The following is a 16546-nucleotide window of genomic DNA, read 5'->3' on the forward strand; positions in this document are numbered from 1 at the left end:
AGATGGATGATCACTTATTAGAGGATTTTATAGAAGGGGTGTGGATATGTATAGTGCTTCTCACATTCCATTGGCTGGAATATTGATATACGTGATTGCAGGGAAAGCTGGGAAATGTAGTCCAGCTTTATAGTCAGGAAGTCATACACACATATCTTGGCGAGCAGACTGAATTCTCTGCCTCAGTCACTAAATGCATATTAATAACTGAGGCTTTGCACACTAGCTGTGTGATTTTTAGGTTGGACTCAGGGCCCATTTCACTTTTCTTACACTAGGCATACAGTCAGGATTAAATGTACAATGCATAAAAAGATGCCTTGTCAGTTGTCAACTATCAAGCACTTAACATGCCTATGAGAATATAATAAACACCTGTGTAGCCTTCTACCAGTTTTATATATGTTACCATTTTATATTTGTAACTCAGGTTTATTTTAAGAGATAAAACATTATAGATACAGTTTGAGGCTCTCTGGTCGCTTTTCTCAAATTCTATTACTCTATCTCCTTGCTTACTATCATGAACTCAGTGTTCATCATTTTTAGGTACTGGCCTCACTTTTTTAGAATTCAAGAGGTGGTGACTTACTTAACCAGTTTCCAATAAAAGTCAGCCAAATCTCTTGTGGGATCAATGGTGTTGTATTCTGGTTAAAGTGGAATGGAAAGCCCTCCCTAAATCCTTCCTCAAGCCTCATAACTAGTCCCAAGGTTCAGTGACCTCCTAGGGATGTGGGAAGAGATAAGTTAAAGAGGTAATCAGCAATCAGACCACAAAAAGCTTCATGTGTCTGATAAGGATTAGAATTTTATCCTGAAAACAATGGGAATCCCATTCATTAATAGTCATGGTGAAAGTTGTGATTTAGAAGGCTAACTCTTGTAGCTCTGTGAGGACTACATAGGGCTGGGAGAGACCCCTGCCATAGTGCTGTGAAGAGATAACACCAACTTCAACTAAAACAGTAGTCCTTGGGGATGGCCCTTTTCATGACATAGAGCTGGAAGAAGGCTTACAGATCGTAATTCTTGCTATTTCAGAAAGGATTGAACTGCAGTTTGGCATTGGGGTGTCTCAAGCAGAGACTTCTGCTCTTTCCTAGCATTTTGACCTTGACCTTTTTAGCTAAGTGGTAAAGGGGTCTCTCTCCATCAGCATTGTAGGTCTGTTGGACTCCTAAACACTTTACATGGATTATCTTTTTTAATCTTCATGGCAACCCTGTGGGATAGCTATCATTTCTACTTCATTTTAGAAATAAGGAAAGTGAGGCCCAGAGTAGTTAAGTAGCTTGTCCAAGATTACTATAAACAATCAGAGCTGAGTTGTTTCTAACTTAAGTCTGACTTTATCATCTTGCCACATTGTCTCTCTCAAGGGATAACCACAAACTAATATTGATTGAGAAATTATTATGTGACAAGTACTGTTCTAAGCCTTTTACATGTGTTATTTCATTTAATCATCAATACAACTCTCTGAAGTAGGAAATATTATTTTTACTTTTTTTTTTTTATTTTTTATTTTATTTTTTTTTAAGACTAGTCAAGTGCAGTAGTGAGGAGGGGTATTTTTACTTTTGAAGAAACCAAAGTCCAGAGAATTAAGTAACTTTTTCAAGATGACATATCTGGTTAAGATGATTGAGACAACATAACTCTGAGCCATGCGCTATACAATCTCAAATGGAAAATGCTTATTATTTTGATCTCCAAAACTGTAGGAAGAAGGAATAGGTTATATTACAATTTAAAGCATCTTATTAAACTTTTAAAATATAGCCCTAATTTCAATGTGTCAAGATATTATAGATATTATATAGCCCTAATTTTCAATGTGTCAAGATATTATAGAGAACATAGCTATAAGCCACACCTAATACCAGATTTGAATGGGCACAGCTGATTATCAATACTTATAGTTTTGTTTTAGTCCTTGCCAAAATGACTTCTTAGTATGGCAGAGTAGTCAAAGGAAAGCTGGGCTAAGAATAGGAGGCCAAGTTTTTAATCTCACTTCTGCCATGAACAGCCTTTGTGATTGCTATGGTGTGAATATTTACGTCCCTCCAAAATTCATGTTGAACCCTAATCCCATTGTGCTGATATCAAGAAGTAGGGCCTTTAGGAAGTGACAAGATCATAAAGGTGAAGCCCTCATGAAAGGGATTAGTGCCCTTATAAAAGAGGCTTCTCCTGTTTCTACCATGTGAGGATGCAGTGAGAAGGCACCATTGTTGAAGCAAAGAGTGGGCTCTCATTAGACACCAAATCTGCTGGCACCTTGATCTTGGACTTCTCAGCCTCCAAAATTGTGAGCAATGAATTTCTATTGTTTATAAATTACCCAGTCTAAGGTATTTTGTCAGAGCAGCTCAAAAGAACTAAGACAGTGCTCTTGGATAGATTATTTAACATCATTGGGCTTTAATTTTTCTATCTTAAAAATTCAAGAAATGAACTATAGAACTTCCAATGTCCCCACCCCCTCTGGGATCCTCTCTGTGCTTCCCCCTGCCCCCACCTCCCTGCTATATCAGAAAGTGACTTCAAAAAGATGATAAGAAATTTACATGACAAAATACTTTTAGAAATGCAACAAAATTATTTTTAATATTTCCAAAGATGAAGATAGGCAATATTTGCAGAAACACTAGGAATTATATTTTAAGATTTTTTTCCTACTAAGATTATAAACATACATATAAGACATCTATTTAATTCAAATATATGATTCTGGTGGCTAACATCTTTATTAAAAAAATAAGATTTAAATAAATTAGTTAAACAATATAAGTATGAAATACATGTATAACTAAGAGAGTTAACATCTTAAAAAGAAATCAACTCATGAAATAGTTTCAACATATACCCTCATGAAAGAAATCACAGATTTAGGAGAACATGGATAGAACAAAGAGAAGAGTGATATGGAGAGGATCCTAGAAAACAGCAGTTGTTTCCCCCCTCATGGCTAATTTTTTATAAAAGAGCTATTTCTTTATACACGTGTATTTGTAGATGTTAAAAATATTAATGAAGATATTGAAATTGCTTTCAAACCTACTTCCAAATGCCCCTTTTCTCCAAAGGAGTGGATCTTAGGGAAGGCAGGGTTAGATAGTTTCTTTCTTGATCCCAAAAAGGAATTTTGCAGGAACCTAATAGCATTTGATTAGTTTGTTTAAGTACTGTATAGCGGGGGGACAATTTCTACAGTCCCAAATTAAAATGTCTTGCTTGGGCCCTTAATGGAAGGTCTTGGTAGTAATAGCTCCATTCCCTCCCATCTGCACCAAGCATCTCAGAGGGATACACCCTGTCTCAATACTCCATATGGTGGAGAAGAAGCATGGTGGGACTCATGCCACCACCTTCATGGACTCACATTGCTGGGGGCAGCCTCATCTGCCAGCTTCAAACATACTTTTTTAGCATTTACTTTCTGATCTTATTTTCCTTCAGGAAGCCATTGTCGACCTTCTGACTAAGTTCTGGACAGAGTGCTAGGCATTGAGGCTACGATCCTGAAGCAGTTGCTGACCTTGTTCAGGAGGGCCCAAGGGTCTAGCAGAAGACTATGCTACATTTAGTTGTTTTACCCTCTCCCATCATTATTTCCTTCCTTTGGGCTTACTTAACCCTCTCTCTAAGAGGAATGCATTGCTCTAGAGGATTTCTAAGATTATGAAAGAAGATACCACCCATGAGTCTGTGAATGAAGACTGAATAAAACTTATGATGCCAGACCTAAGAATATAGAACTGAGTGGTGATGGGGTCCTGGCCCCAGAACTCTCAATTCCCAGAGCTCCCCCTCTGCCAGTAGAGCAGGGATAAAGTGGGGTCTGATGACACCCCCAGGCCCAGTGGTTTGCACCCTGGGCACATTGCACGCGCACAGACTTTTTGGATATCTTTATCCTTAGGACAAGGGTAGGTGGCCTAAAATGTCCATTGTTCTTTATTTTTTTATTTCACTGAAGGAGCAGTAGCTGGGCCCCAGGCCTCGCACGGTGCAGTCAGTGCTATCGCTGTCACACTTGCCACAGTGACATTCGGTGGCCACTGGGTACGTATACAGGGAGTCTGCGTGGTGAGCACAGCCGGGCAGTCTCACTGTCTCGTACACCAGCTCCTTGAAGGTACATGCTTTCTGGATGTTGGGCCTGGCTGGGTCCTTATACACCAGATCCTGAAGAGTTTAGGAAGAAGAGAGTTAAGTTATAAAATTCTAGAAGTTTCTATTTAGCTTAGTCAAAATGAGACAGGAATTTAAAACTGCTTGCTCTAACATTTACCCATCAAAACCCACGTGAGCTCATAAATGACCTATTACACATTTCTTAATTGTTCTGGAAATCTTACAGAAAATGTAAGTCATTCTTTTTCTTACTCTCTAGAGGTATATCAAAATATTATTTTTCAAAATATAAAGGAACTTTGAATTTTGATACAGAAAAATGATGAAAAAGGAACTATAACTTAGAATTTTAAGTTGAATTTTTATACTTAATTGGAAACTATGATAATGACAACTTAAACCATAAACACAGAAGTTTAATTTCTCAGAAAAACTATTTCCAAATACATTTTCCTGGTGTATTTATAAAAAGTCAAAAATATATAATCTTAAATGTTAAACTTAATTTAATATGTTTACAAAGATATTAAATTACATGTAAATAATATGTTTGCAAGGGCTCATGTAAGATTTTAAATATTCCAATGCCTTTTAGGCAATTTCATCCTTTAAAAGCCGTATACTTTGCAGGAGTCTTAGTTTCAAAGGTTACATGGTTTTCATATAAGAACTTTTAATCCAGGCAGAAATTATTTGTTCTAGCACTTTCCAGTGAAAAAATTATTTGCACTGAGGGGAGAAATTGGGGTGGTTGTTTAATTTATTTTAATATCATCCTACCAAGTCTATATCTCAAGAGCATACAATAAATTGTACAATAAATAGAGTTTGATCACACTCATTTACCATCAAATTAAGTATATTTCAATTAAAGTTTTGCTATTTTCAATTTTAGTTTATAGAATGGAATGCTGCATAGATACTTAGGTACTACAGGGGAAAAAAGAAAACAAAGTGAAAACTGCCCCTTTACTTGGATTAATGCAAGGAAGCGGTGCAAATGCAGACTAGCAACTTGCCTCTGTGTCTTGGTTTTCCCAATGCTATAATGAAGGGAGTGGGTTTGCTGATTCATTTTCGTTCTAACAGTCTGTGAGAACTGATTGTGTCCTCTGCCTGTTTGCTGGCATTTGAATGCAGGCAAGCCAAGAAGACAATTTTAATAATGTGTTGTTTGTGTTTCTGTGTGACCTGGAAACATATTTTGGTGCTATCTCTGTGGCAAAGATATGGCCTCAATTACAGAAATTGCCTTTTTGAGAATATTGTTAATTCCTTGATGATTAAATCTATGTACGTTTCCATGTTTATCTCTCTACATGTAAATATATAACATATAAATACTTTTTTGGGGAGGAGGGGGGAATGCAGAGTTGGCATATTACCAAATTGACCAGGTTAGATCTGAGGCTTTCCTAAATTTACCCAAATCAAATCCAAGCCCATATGTCTAACTGATATCACAGTCATTAACCCCAATCATAATATAGACCACATTAGCTAAGGGACTCATGGCTGTTACTTAGGGAACATAAAATATTGATAAAGTGGAAATTAATGAAGCCTGCCTCATACAGACCCTCAACCTCATCCCTTCTAGCAAAGCACAGAACCTACCCTGGTGTAGCAGTAGCCCGCACACCAAGTGGTGTTGATGCTTATGCAGAAACGGCACTCCTCTTTCTCCACTGCAATGGTGATGTTGGCCAGCTCACAGCTATTGCAGCAGATTGCTTTCCAGCAACAGAAAAGGAAGCAAAACTGGACTGACTTCATCTTGGTCTAGGAAGCAAACGATTAAGCCCATTTTAGAAACCAAGAAACCAAAAAGTATGATCATTATGTAAGTTGACCAAACCAGAAACAATTGGTCTACACAGTCTCCCAATCACATTTTGCTTTAACAAGTTTTTTCCTTCCTTTTTTTGGTTACTTATTTGTTTCTTAAGACAATATGCCTCTTCCTCCTTCCTCATTTTTTTTGTTAAAGTAGAAAAACATTATAGATCAAAACTCCAATATAATGATTTAAGTAGAGCAGTAAAGAGAGTATTACTGCTGTCATAAAGTGATTAGTCTGAAGCAAGTAATTGTGATCATCATATTTGTTCTTCTATTATTAAGTTAAAAGATTATTTATAAAAAGAAAAAATTCTATACTACAAAATTATTTCTTCATTTTAGCATCTCATAAGTATTGTTTTTGCTTTTGCCCATATTTGTTTAAAGTAAGACTATTTCAGATGCCAGGCATATTGGTCTATGAAGTCAGTTACTTGCTAACAGTGATTATGAAGTATTAACCGTATTTAAGAAGCCAGATTGACAAACATAATTTTCCTACACAACAGTAGTGCAAAGTTCTAGATTTGTTCTCTAGGACCTGAAAATCTGTAATTTCAAAAGTAGCTGTCACCACTTGGTAACTATAGATGCCAAGACTTACCTGTGGTCGGTTGTCTTGCCTGGCGAAAGCTGTAGACTGAGTCAAGTCTCAGTTCACCTTTTATACAAAATCATGTGCAACTAACACCTAGTGGATTTGTTGAGTATTAATATGACCAATGCTAGCCTGAAGCTTGCCGTGAGTGAATCAGTGTTTAGATAGACGGGGAGATCAAGCCTTTCTAAAGTAGTCTAAACGCAGTAGATCAGAAAAAAATAATGTTACCAGAGATGATGATTTTGTACAAATTAAATTTGATATAGTAGCACACCCACTCCTTTACCTTGTCAAATTAAATATGACTCTAGATTTTTCTTTTGTATCTTTATCTCGGAGAATTCAGAATCCTTTCCAAATACTGCTTTGGCCCTGCTGAGAAGGTGAATCAAAAAGATATGGTTAATGAATTCCTCTAAGAGCATACTGAAAGCTGTAGGGGAAGGAAAAAAAAAGAGAAAGCATTGTATGATCTGACTCTTATTTAAAGTATGAATTGTATCTCTCTTTACCTGCCACGTCCAGTTCTCCTAATGTCAGTCCTTATTTTTTGATACTTTAGCAAGAACTTTCTACTTTACTTGTAATTCTCTAAATATGCTGCTAATTAATTATTCGGATTTTTTCATGTAATGTTCTTCTTGCCTGAAATGTCCTTGCCTACTCCTTGTCTCCCCTAACATGACCCTGACCCCTGGAAAATCCCCCAATCTTCAACATTCAGGGTGTTTTACCTGTCAGAGTTTAAGATGGGAGGTGAGGGAGAAATTTAGTCACTACCTTCTGTTTGTGATAATTTATATACGTCTGTTTTCTCTAGTAGACTATGAGCTCATTGGAGACTGGGATTGATTTGTTTTCACAAATATTGATTGATTAAGCAGCGGTACTGAAACAGAAGGACAATGGTAGCAATATTCGGATATGATGTCACAGATGTAACAGGAGTCAAATCACGTAGGGACTTTGAGGCCAATGTAAGGGCTTTGGTTTGTACTTTATGAGTGATGGGACCCATTGCAGGATTTTGAGTAGAGCAGTAACATGATCTGACAGGTCTAACAAGATCCTCTGACTGCTGTGTTGCTAATGTAGGGGAACAAAGGTAGAAACAGGAGGACCTATTAGAATGCTACTACAATAACTTGGGTGAGAAGTGATGTTTGTTCAGACTCGTGTGGTAGCCCTGGAAGGTAAGGAGATGTGATCTGATTCTGGATGTACTTTGAAAGTAGAATCAATAAAAGTTTCTCATGGATAGATGTTGAGTATAAGAGAAAGAAGAGTCAAGGATGGCTCTAAAGAGTCTAGTCTGAGTAATTGGAAGCATAAACTTGCTATCAACTGAAATGGGGTGGCTGTAGATGTGGTACGTTTGGGAAAAAGATAAGGAGTTCAGCTGAGCTTGAGATGTCCATAATGCATTTCAGGATATCATGAAGATTTTTTTTTTTATTTTTTCCTTTTTCCAAAGAAGATCAAGAAGGGCCATCAAGGAAGGTAGGGAATGGAGAGGGGAATGTGGTATCCTGGATGCCAAGTAAAAAGAGTGTATGAGGGAGGGGCGAGTGATGGCTTGGCCAATAACCTGCTATTGACAGGTTAAGTAAGATGAGGACCAAAAATTGCACGATACATATGGCAATGTAAAGTTCACTAGTGTCCTTGGCTGGAGAAGTTCCTTTGGAAGAAAAATCTGATGGTGGGTGGGGAGGGGTAGGGGGTACAGATGTTGGTGGGTGGGGAGGGGTGATGGGTACAGATGTTGGCGGGTGGGGAGGGGTGGTGGGTGCAGATGTTGGTGGGTGGGGAGAGGTGGTGGGTACAGATGTTGGTGGGTGGGGAGGGGCAGTGGGTGCAGTTCTGGTGGGTGGGGAGGGGTGGTGGGTACAGGTGTTGGTGGGTGGGGAGGGGTGATGGGTACAGATGTTGGTGGGTGGGGAGGAGTGGTGGGTGCAGATGTTGGTGGGTGGGGAGGGGTGGTGGGTACAGGTGTTGGTGGGTGGGGAGGGGTGTTAGTCAGTTTTGCTTTGCTGTATAAGAATACCTGAGCCTGGGTAATTTATAAAAAAAGGAAGCTTATTTGGCTCACAGTTCTGCAGGCTGTACAAGAAGCATAGCACCAGGATCTGCTTCTGGTGAGGGATTCAGGGAGCTTTCTGTCAAGGTGGGAAATTAAGGAGTAGCAGGTGTGTCACATGATGAGAGAAGGAGCAAGAGAGAGAGGAAGGAGTGCTCATGCTCTTTTAAACAACCAGCTGCTACGTGAACTAGTTGAGTGAGAACTCACTCATTACCATGGGGAAGGCACCAAGCCATTCCAGAGAGATCTGCCCCTATGACCCAAATACCTACTACTCAGCCCCACCTCCAACACTGGAAATCAAATTTTATTAATAATGTGAGATTTGGAGGGGACAAATATCCAGACCATATCAGGAGGGCTAGTGGGTGCAGATGCTGGTGGGGACGAATGGTGGATATAGATGCTGGTGCCTGGGCAGGGGTAGTGGGTGGGGAGGGGTGGTAATAAGCTCTGTAGCTGGCCTCTGATTAATTTCATTTTCCCAGTAAAGTAGGAAGTAAGGTCATCATTTAAGGATGAGGAAGGAGTTACTGAGGGTTTATGAAGAGAGGAAAAATTTGCAACAGTTGTCTGAGACTGGGAGAGGTTCAGTTAACAGTGAAGGGCCCACTTGAGGTTTATGGTATAAAAATTTAACATGAGCCCACTTAGCATGGATGTGCACTTTTGTTTTGCCTTATTTAAGAGCAGGGGTTCAGGCACATGGGTGACAAAAGGTTGGATTTATCTAAGATTATCATTTTATCAAATATGTTTGACAAAGACAAAACTTAGCATAGTACTAGACACTGTAAGTACTAAATCATAATACTGAACATTGTAAATATGAGTTCAATATTCATGTAGGTGAATATCATAAATGTAGAAATATTCTGAAATCTATCAGTAATTGGTAAGCAAGCATGCTTTCCAAGTTATGGAATTAAAAATTAAATTTTTTATGTATATTAAATGAAAGATACTAATGATTCCTGGAAAATTATAAATCATTTTGATTGTTTTAACTATTGGTGATGCCTTGTATTATGAAACCAACTCCTTTCATGTTACCTATGTGTATTCACAAAGTTTATTTGTGTGAATGTAAATGAATTTTGTTTCAATTAATATGTATGCAGTTGTATGAGTTCCTTACATATTCACTTTAAAATAGTAATAGCTTCTTTTTTGTTGTTGTTGAGTATGTATGATGTCCCAAGCATTTAAATAAACAAGTTAAATGTATGTTCACAGATAATATTTTACAATATCCTTTTAAAGAAGTTATACCTCTTTGAAAGGTGGGAAAACTGAGGATGAGTGCAACCTGTAAGTAGCAATGCTGGAGTTCATATTCAGGTCTGTTTGGCTCCAAAGCCAGAGGGCTACTCATTGAGCCACGTGATCTTAGTGATCTACAGTTCTCTTCAATCCCGTTAATTGGAGGGGGACCAAGGCAGAAACTATCCAAAATTTGGGCAAATATTCTAAATGCTCATATTTCTATTTCTATCGCACTTAGGTCAGAGATTCCCCCAAATGACAATATTTTCCTTGGCCTGTCAAGAGTCCCCCAGACCTTTCCCTCAATTCCAAGCCTCTAATACTAAAGTTCATCTCGTTAGTGTATTTCCTAATTAATGTCATTGCTCTCACTGGGGGGTTTTGATACATTTTATTGATAAAAATTTAGAGATATTTTTTATTTACCTTTGTATCCCCAACAGAAATAGAATTTCTAATACTTGATAGAAACTAATATACCTTTGTTGAACCCATTGAAAAAAAAAATCCCTCATTGTTTCTTACTCTGCTATTCTGGTCCCTGGCCTGTTTGCTATCATATGCATTCCTTGTTCTTGCTCTGTTCTGTTTTGTTTTGTGGGGGAAAGGACCCCTGCAAGGCTGCCTTTCCCACTCTATTATTAGCAGGCTTTTGCCTTTGTGAAGGGAGATTAGAAAGTAAATGGAAGGAACAGGTTGGATTATTTCTTTCCTTATATTCTTCTTTCTTTCCAGCAGTGACTGCATTTTCTCTCTGGCTGCAGGTCCCATCAGATAGCTCCTCTTTCTGTGGTCCTAGCTTTTGTGCGGAAACCCCAGCTGTGGCTTATGCTTCTGCTGGGTGTCTCACCTTTTGGCCTCTGGAGACCATGTCCCTGTGTCCCTGCAATGCTGTGGGTAAATGGGGCTTCCCTCTACTGTTACTGACTCTGGTTGCCTTGTTTCCCTTGTCCGGCTTCTTGGCAACCGCATCCTTGAGTAACCAATTCCCTGGATTTTCTCTGTTTTACATAACAGGGGTGGTTTCTGCTTTCCTGAAACAAAACCCTTCTGTGTTTTAGTACAATAATGTTAACTCAGTATTTAAAAATAAACTATTGAACATTTTTCAGGGAAACTCTATGTCGAATTCACTCTTACTGGCTTAAAGCACCTTCTGGTTCCCAAAATCACATGTATTTTTGTCTTCTTCCTTTTATTTATTTGTTTGTTTATTTTACTTTTATTTTATTTCAAGAAAATATGAGAGTACAAACATTTTGGTTGCATTTTATATCTTTGCCTCTCCCTAGCAAAGGTTAGAGGTATGCCCTTCCCCTCCACAATGCTCACCACATCCCTCAGATGTGGGTCTACCTTCCTAACCCCCAAATCCCTGGTGAGCACCACCACCCTTTGAGCACCATAGTGTTAATCAGTCAGTACCAATTTGATGGCGAGTACATGTGGAGCCCATTCTTCCGATCTTGTGTCACCTCACTTTGGATAATGGGCTTAAACTCAATCCAGGATAATATAAGCGGTGCTAGCTCACTGTCGTTTCTTAGAATTGAGTAATATTCCATTGTAAACATATACCAAATTTTAATAATCCACTCATGAATTGACGGGCACTTGGGTTGTTTCCACGTCCTTGCAGTAGTGAATTGTGCTGCCATAAACATTTGGGTGCAGATGTCTTTATAATAGAATGTTTTATGCTCTTTTGAGTAGATGTCTAATAATACTATTGCTGGATTGAATGATATTGTCTTCTTCCTTAAAGGAAACAAGGTTCTATTCCCTCTTCCTGATATATGTTTCTAATGTCCTTTTCCTTTAAGCTACTCCTAAAAGCATTTCAAGACTGTTTAGATGTAACTTCTTCTAGGAGGCATTCACCCAGTCTGCCTTACAGTCTCTGTCTGGTAGTTTCTGTTTTATGCATCCTTGGTTCCCAGTACCTACCTCAATGGTAACACTCGTCAAATTCTGTTTCAAATGCACGGTAGACTCTTGGGAATTCTGGTGAACCAATGTCCTCAACTATTGGAGGATCTCTAGAATTTCTGTGCATATACTCAAAGGTATATGTTGTTCTTTCATTTATAAAGAAGTTTTTCCCAAAATTATTCTTTTATATTTGGGTTAAAAGAGTAAATTAAGGCCGGGCGCGGTGGCTCACGCCTGTAATCCTAGCTCTCTGGGAGGCCCAGGCGGGTGGATTGCTCGAGGTCGGGAGTTCGAAACCAGCCTGAGCAAGAGCGAGACCCCGTCTCTACTATAAAAATAGAAAGAAACTAATTGGCCAACTAATATATATAGAAAAAATTAGCCGGGCATGGTGGCTCATGCCTGTAGTCCCAGCTACTTGGGAGGCTGAGACAGAAGGATCGCTTGAGCCCAGGAGTTTGAGGTTGCTGTGAGCTAGGCTGACGCCACGGCACTCACTCTAGCCTAGGCAACAAAGCGAGACTCTGTCTCAAAAAAAAAAAAAAAAAAAAGAGTAAATTAAGCACCTGTGCTCATATTGTGACAAGTTACCTGCTCCTTCCGTGGTCTGGTACCCTTTCCTGTCTTTTCTTTTGCTCATGTGGTATATGTTTTATTACATAAAAATGTCTAGTATATTTTATTTTCTTTCTAATTGTTTTATTCTTAATATTTAAGTTTATTTTAATTATAAAATAATTACATTAAAATGGACTTACCTACTTTAGTTAAATTATAAAGCAATAAATAATATATATGATGTAATAGTTCCATAGAAAATAACAAAATTTTATTAAGTTTTTACCTTATCAAATAACCTAACAATGATAGTACAGAGCTTCACTGTCCAGTAGAGTAGCCACAAACTACATGTAGCCATAATACTTGGAATTCAGCTAGTCCAAATTAAGATGTACTTTAAGTGTAAAGTATATACTGGAATTCAAATACAAAATAAGAAAGCATGTAAAATATCTCAATAATTTTTGTTTTAATTATATTTGAGATGACAACATTTTAGATATATTAGACTGGGTAAAATTTGTTATTAAGTTAAAAATCTCACCTATTCTTTTTTACCTTGGCCTTGCTTTAAAGTGTGGTTACTAGGAAATTTTAAATCACATAAATGGCTCATATTATATTTCTGTTGGACAACACTGGTAAATTGTTGGCTAATGAGTACATTTGCAGACACCACAAGACCTACGTACTGGTCTAATGTCTGGCCCATGTGCATCATACATTGCCAGGCCAGGTCAACTTATATAACTGTGAAAACAAATAAAATAAAAAGCCACTGGTTGCCAATGGTTATTAATATGAAGACACAACAATGCATTTTATATTTTTCAGTGAAGAGGTGACGAGGGTCAGTCTTCATATCAGCAGGTAAACTTCTTGTTCTCATCCATTGAGGCAGTCATATGGAACTGTATTTCATCAGATGAGCCACTGGAAAAACAAAACAAAATCAAATACTCATCTCTGCTGCATTTTCTTTTCTCAGAGCAAGATGGAGCAAAATGGCAGAGTTCTCCTGATAGGAGCTCTTTTAAAAGCAGCAATGACACTCAGAATATTCCATGATGGTGTTCCAGTAAGGAGTCAGTACATTTGGTATCAGTCAACTGATAATGCGTGAAGCTAAAAATATTTCCTAGGCTTTATAGCAATTGGATCTTGCATAGAGTAAGCATTCAGTAAATACTTATGGATTTGATTTTGTTTTGATGCCGGTTGGCAGGTTTCTAGAAACGAAGGCATAAAGCGCTAAGAATAATATATACATCCAAGTACCTAACAATATATTGATGCTTCATGTGGTCTATTCTGAAAGGATAGTAATATACTGATGGGCTGGCAGTTATCCCCGACACAAAATGCAGATGTGGGTTGTGTTTACATCTTTTTGTTTTAGGGAAGTGCATCTTATATATATGTACACACCAACTTACTTATAGGCACACACATAAAATACTGGGATAATAGTTTATGGTGCTTTCATCTTCTTTAAGTTCATGCACACCCTTTCAGGAAAGTATTATTGTCTTCATTTTAAAAAGCACAAGCATTTATTGGGCACTTGCTCTATACTAGTCATTATGCTAGATATTTATATGCATTATACCATTGAATGTTCTCAGAAGCCTTATGAAGTACATATTATCATTATCTATACATTACAAATAAAGAAATGAAGGTCAGAGAAGTGTATGAAGGTGACTAATGTCATAGTAAGTAGCAGAGCTTCAACTCCAGACCTTGCAAGGGGACTTCAGTCACATAACTGTTTGCTAGACAGACTGACCCAGTGGATGAGAAACACCCAGAAACTGAGGGCTGAGGGCATCATCACTACTCAACATCAACATGGTATTTTTTTCTTTTCTTTTCTTTTTTTGAGATAGGGTCTCACTCTGTTGCCCAGATTAGAGTGCAGTGGCATCATCATTGCTCACTGCAACCTCAGATTCCTGGGCTCAAGTGAGCCTCCTGCCTCAGCCTTCCAAGTAGCTGGCACTACAGGTACAAGCCACCATGCCTCGCTAGTATTTTTATTTTTATTTTTGTAGAGACAGGGTCTTGCTATTGCCCAGGCTGGTCTCAAACCCCTGCCTCAAGCCATACTCCCGCGTTGGCCTCCTGAAGTGCTTGGATTCCAGGTATGAGCCATTGTGTCTGGCCAACATGGTATTTTTTTTTAGAAAAAATTTGTTTAAGTGCTATTTGATTCCTTTAGTGGAAAAGGATGAACCAACTGGGGAGACTGAAGAAACAGAATCTTAGGAAGAATATGGAAGAAAAAGATACTGAAACTACAATGAATCATTTATCCAAGGGGGCATGTTATAAAGCTAGACACTAAAGAATGATTTCACTTTTATTGAATATGTAAGTGCCGAGCTTAGTGCTAAGCATTTTATATGTGCCATCTAAATAGCACATTTAGTCCTCACAATCCTAAAATAAATACCATAATCATCTCCATTTTAGAGATGAGAAAACTGTGAGACAGACAGTTCAAGTATCTTTAGCCAGGCCATACAGCTGGTAAATGGGGGATCTGAAATTGAAATTCCAATCCAAGCTGTCTGGTTCTAGCACCTGCACTTTTATCACTGTGCCATTCTAGCACCTACTCTCATCAAAACTCAGTTCATTTTAGAATACATACATATGCCCCCCCCATACCCTCTATGGTGAATTTTAATTCTTTCACTCTGTGTGTATGTGTGTGTGTTTGTGTGCAGAGGGAATTGTGCTAGAAGATCTGTCTTCCCTTCTAGAAAAGAAAGGTCCTCAAACTAAAACCTGTCATTGTCAGCAAGTACATTATTTTGATAATTCAGCCATCACTCTATCATATACTCTATGAAATCATCAAATATTCCATATACTCACATTATCTGGCTTCCTTGTATTTAGATTGGAGTCATGTGACTAGTTCTGGCCAATGGGCTATGAGCAGAAACAAAATGTTTTACTTGGAAGCTGAGGCAGTAAAAATCTCTTGTAAGACCCTCCAGTGTTCTTTTTCATTTCTGTGGGTACCGTAGGCATTTCATTTTCCAGGTGGTACAGCTAAAATTTGGTAGAGATTCTGGTAGCATGTGCCCTTGAGAGATTGTGTGGAACACAGTCTACTTTGACTCTTGTTAGATATGTAGCATGGGAAAGAAATTAACCTTTATTGTACTAAGTCACTGAGAATTTGAGGTTCTTTTGTTACTATACTGCCCAACCTATTCTGAATAATAAGTCTTTAATAGATTACCTGGAGGGCATCTCAACAATGTGCTTTACTTTGAAAGTGGCTGGACTATATATAGGGAGAGGAGATAAATACAGTATACATGTATATGAATCCACAGAGAAGATTATATATATCTTCAAAATCTAGAATCTGTCTGTCATAACAATTTTCCAAATTGTCCTTTGTTTTTCTAAGGCTTTCAGTCCCCTCCACACCTTTGTCCACTCTGTGTTCCATCTGTTCCTCCAGCAGAGCAGGAACAAAACTATAGCATCTATACAAGTTATCTTTTTTTTTTTTTTTTTTTTTTGAGACAGAGTCTCACTTTGTTGTCCAGGCTAGAGTGAGTGCCGTGGCGTCAGCCTAGCTCACAGCAACCTCAAACTCCTGGGCTCGAGTGATCCTTCTGCCTCAGCCTCCCGAGTAGCTGGGACTACAGGCATGTGCCACTATGCCCGGCTAATTTTTTCTATATATATATCAGTTGGCCAATTAATTTCTTTCTGTTTATAGTAGAGACGGGGTCTCGCTCTTGCTCAGGCTGGTTTTGAACTCCTGACCTTGAGCAATCCGCCCGCCTCGGCCTCCCAAGAGCTAGGATTACAGGCGTGAGCCACAGCGCCCGGCCGATATATACAAGTTATCTTTAACAAGACTCTTCTTTGCCTGGATTTATTATATTTCCTCCCTTGAAAAGTTTAGAATTACTGCATGCTTTCTAGATATTCCATCTTTCCACTGCTTTTCAACAAACAACTACAGAAGCAACAATAATGACAGCAAAATTAAATACTCTGGAAAATTATTTTTTAAAAAACTAGCTAATTTGTAGTATTTTGCTCACCCTACATGGCCATGGTAGCTTTCTTTGCAAAACAGG

The 16546-nt window shown here is 38.2% G+C and overlaps 1 protein-coding gene across 1 annotated transcript; it reads right to left on the reverse strand.

Moving 5' to 3' along the window:
* Positions 1-3966: 3966 nt before the first annotated feature.
* FSHB (follicle stimulating hormone subunit beta) lies at positions 3967-5922 on the reverse strand. Its single transcript, XM_012758145.2, has 2 exons — positions 5764-5922; positions 3967-4197 (listed from the first exon to the last, which is right to left on the reverse strand). The coding sequence occupies exons 1-2, from the start codon at positions 5920-5922 to the stop codon at positions 3967-3969; spliced, it is 390 nt and encodes a 129-aa protein (XP_012613599.1).
* Positions 5923-16546: the final 10624 nt, after the last annotated feature.

The sequence above is a fragment of the Microcebus murinus genome, chromosome 4 (genome assembly GCF_040939455.1).
Source record: "Microcebus murinus isolate Inina chromosome 4, M.murinus_Inina_mat1.0, whole genome shotgun sequence".
In the NCBI taxonomy this organism is placed as follows: Eukaryota; Metazoa; Chordata; class Mammalia; order Primates; family Cheirogaleidae; genus Microcebus; species Microcebus murinus.

What these genes read in the sequence shown, in the direction of transcription:
- FSHB (XM_012758145.2), bottom strand. Translation starts at nt 5,922, where the DNA reads ATGAAGTCAGTCCAGTTTTGCTTCCTTTTCTGTTGCTGGAAAGCAATC. An exon ending in CGGGCTACTGCTACACCAGG is followed by an intron (nt 4,198 to 5,763) that starts GTAGGTTCTGTG and finishes TAAACTCTTCAG; the next exon opens with GATCTGGTGTATAAGGACCC.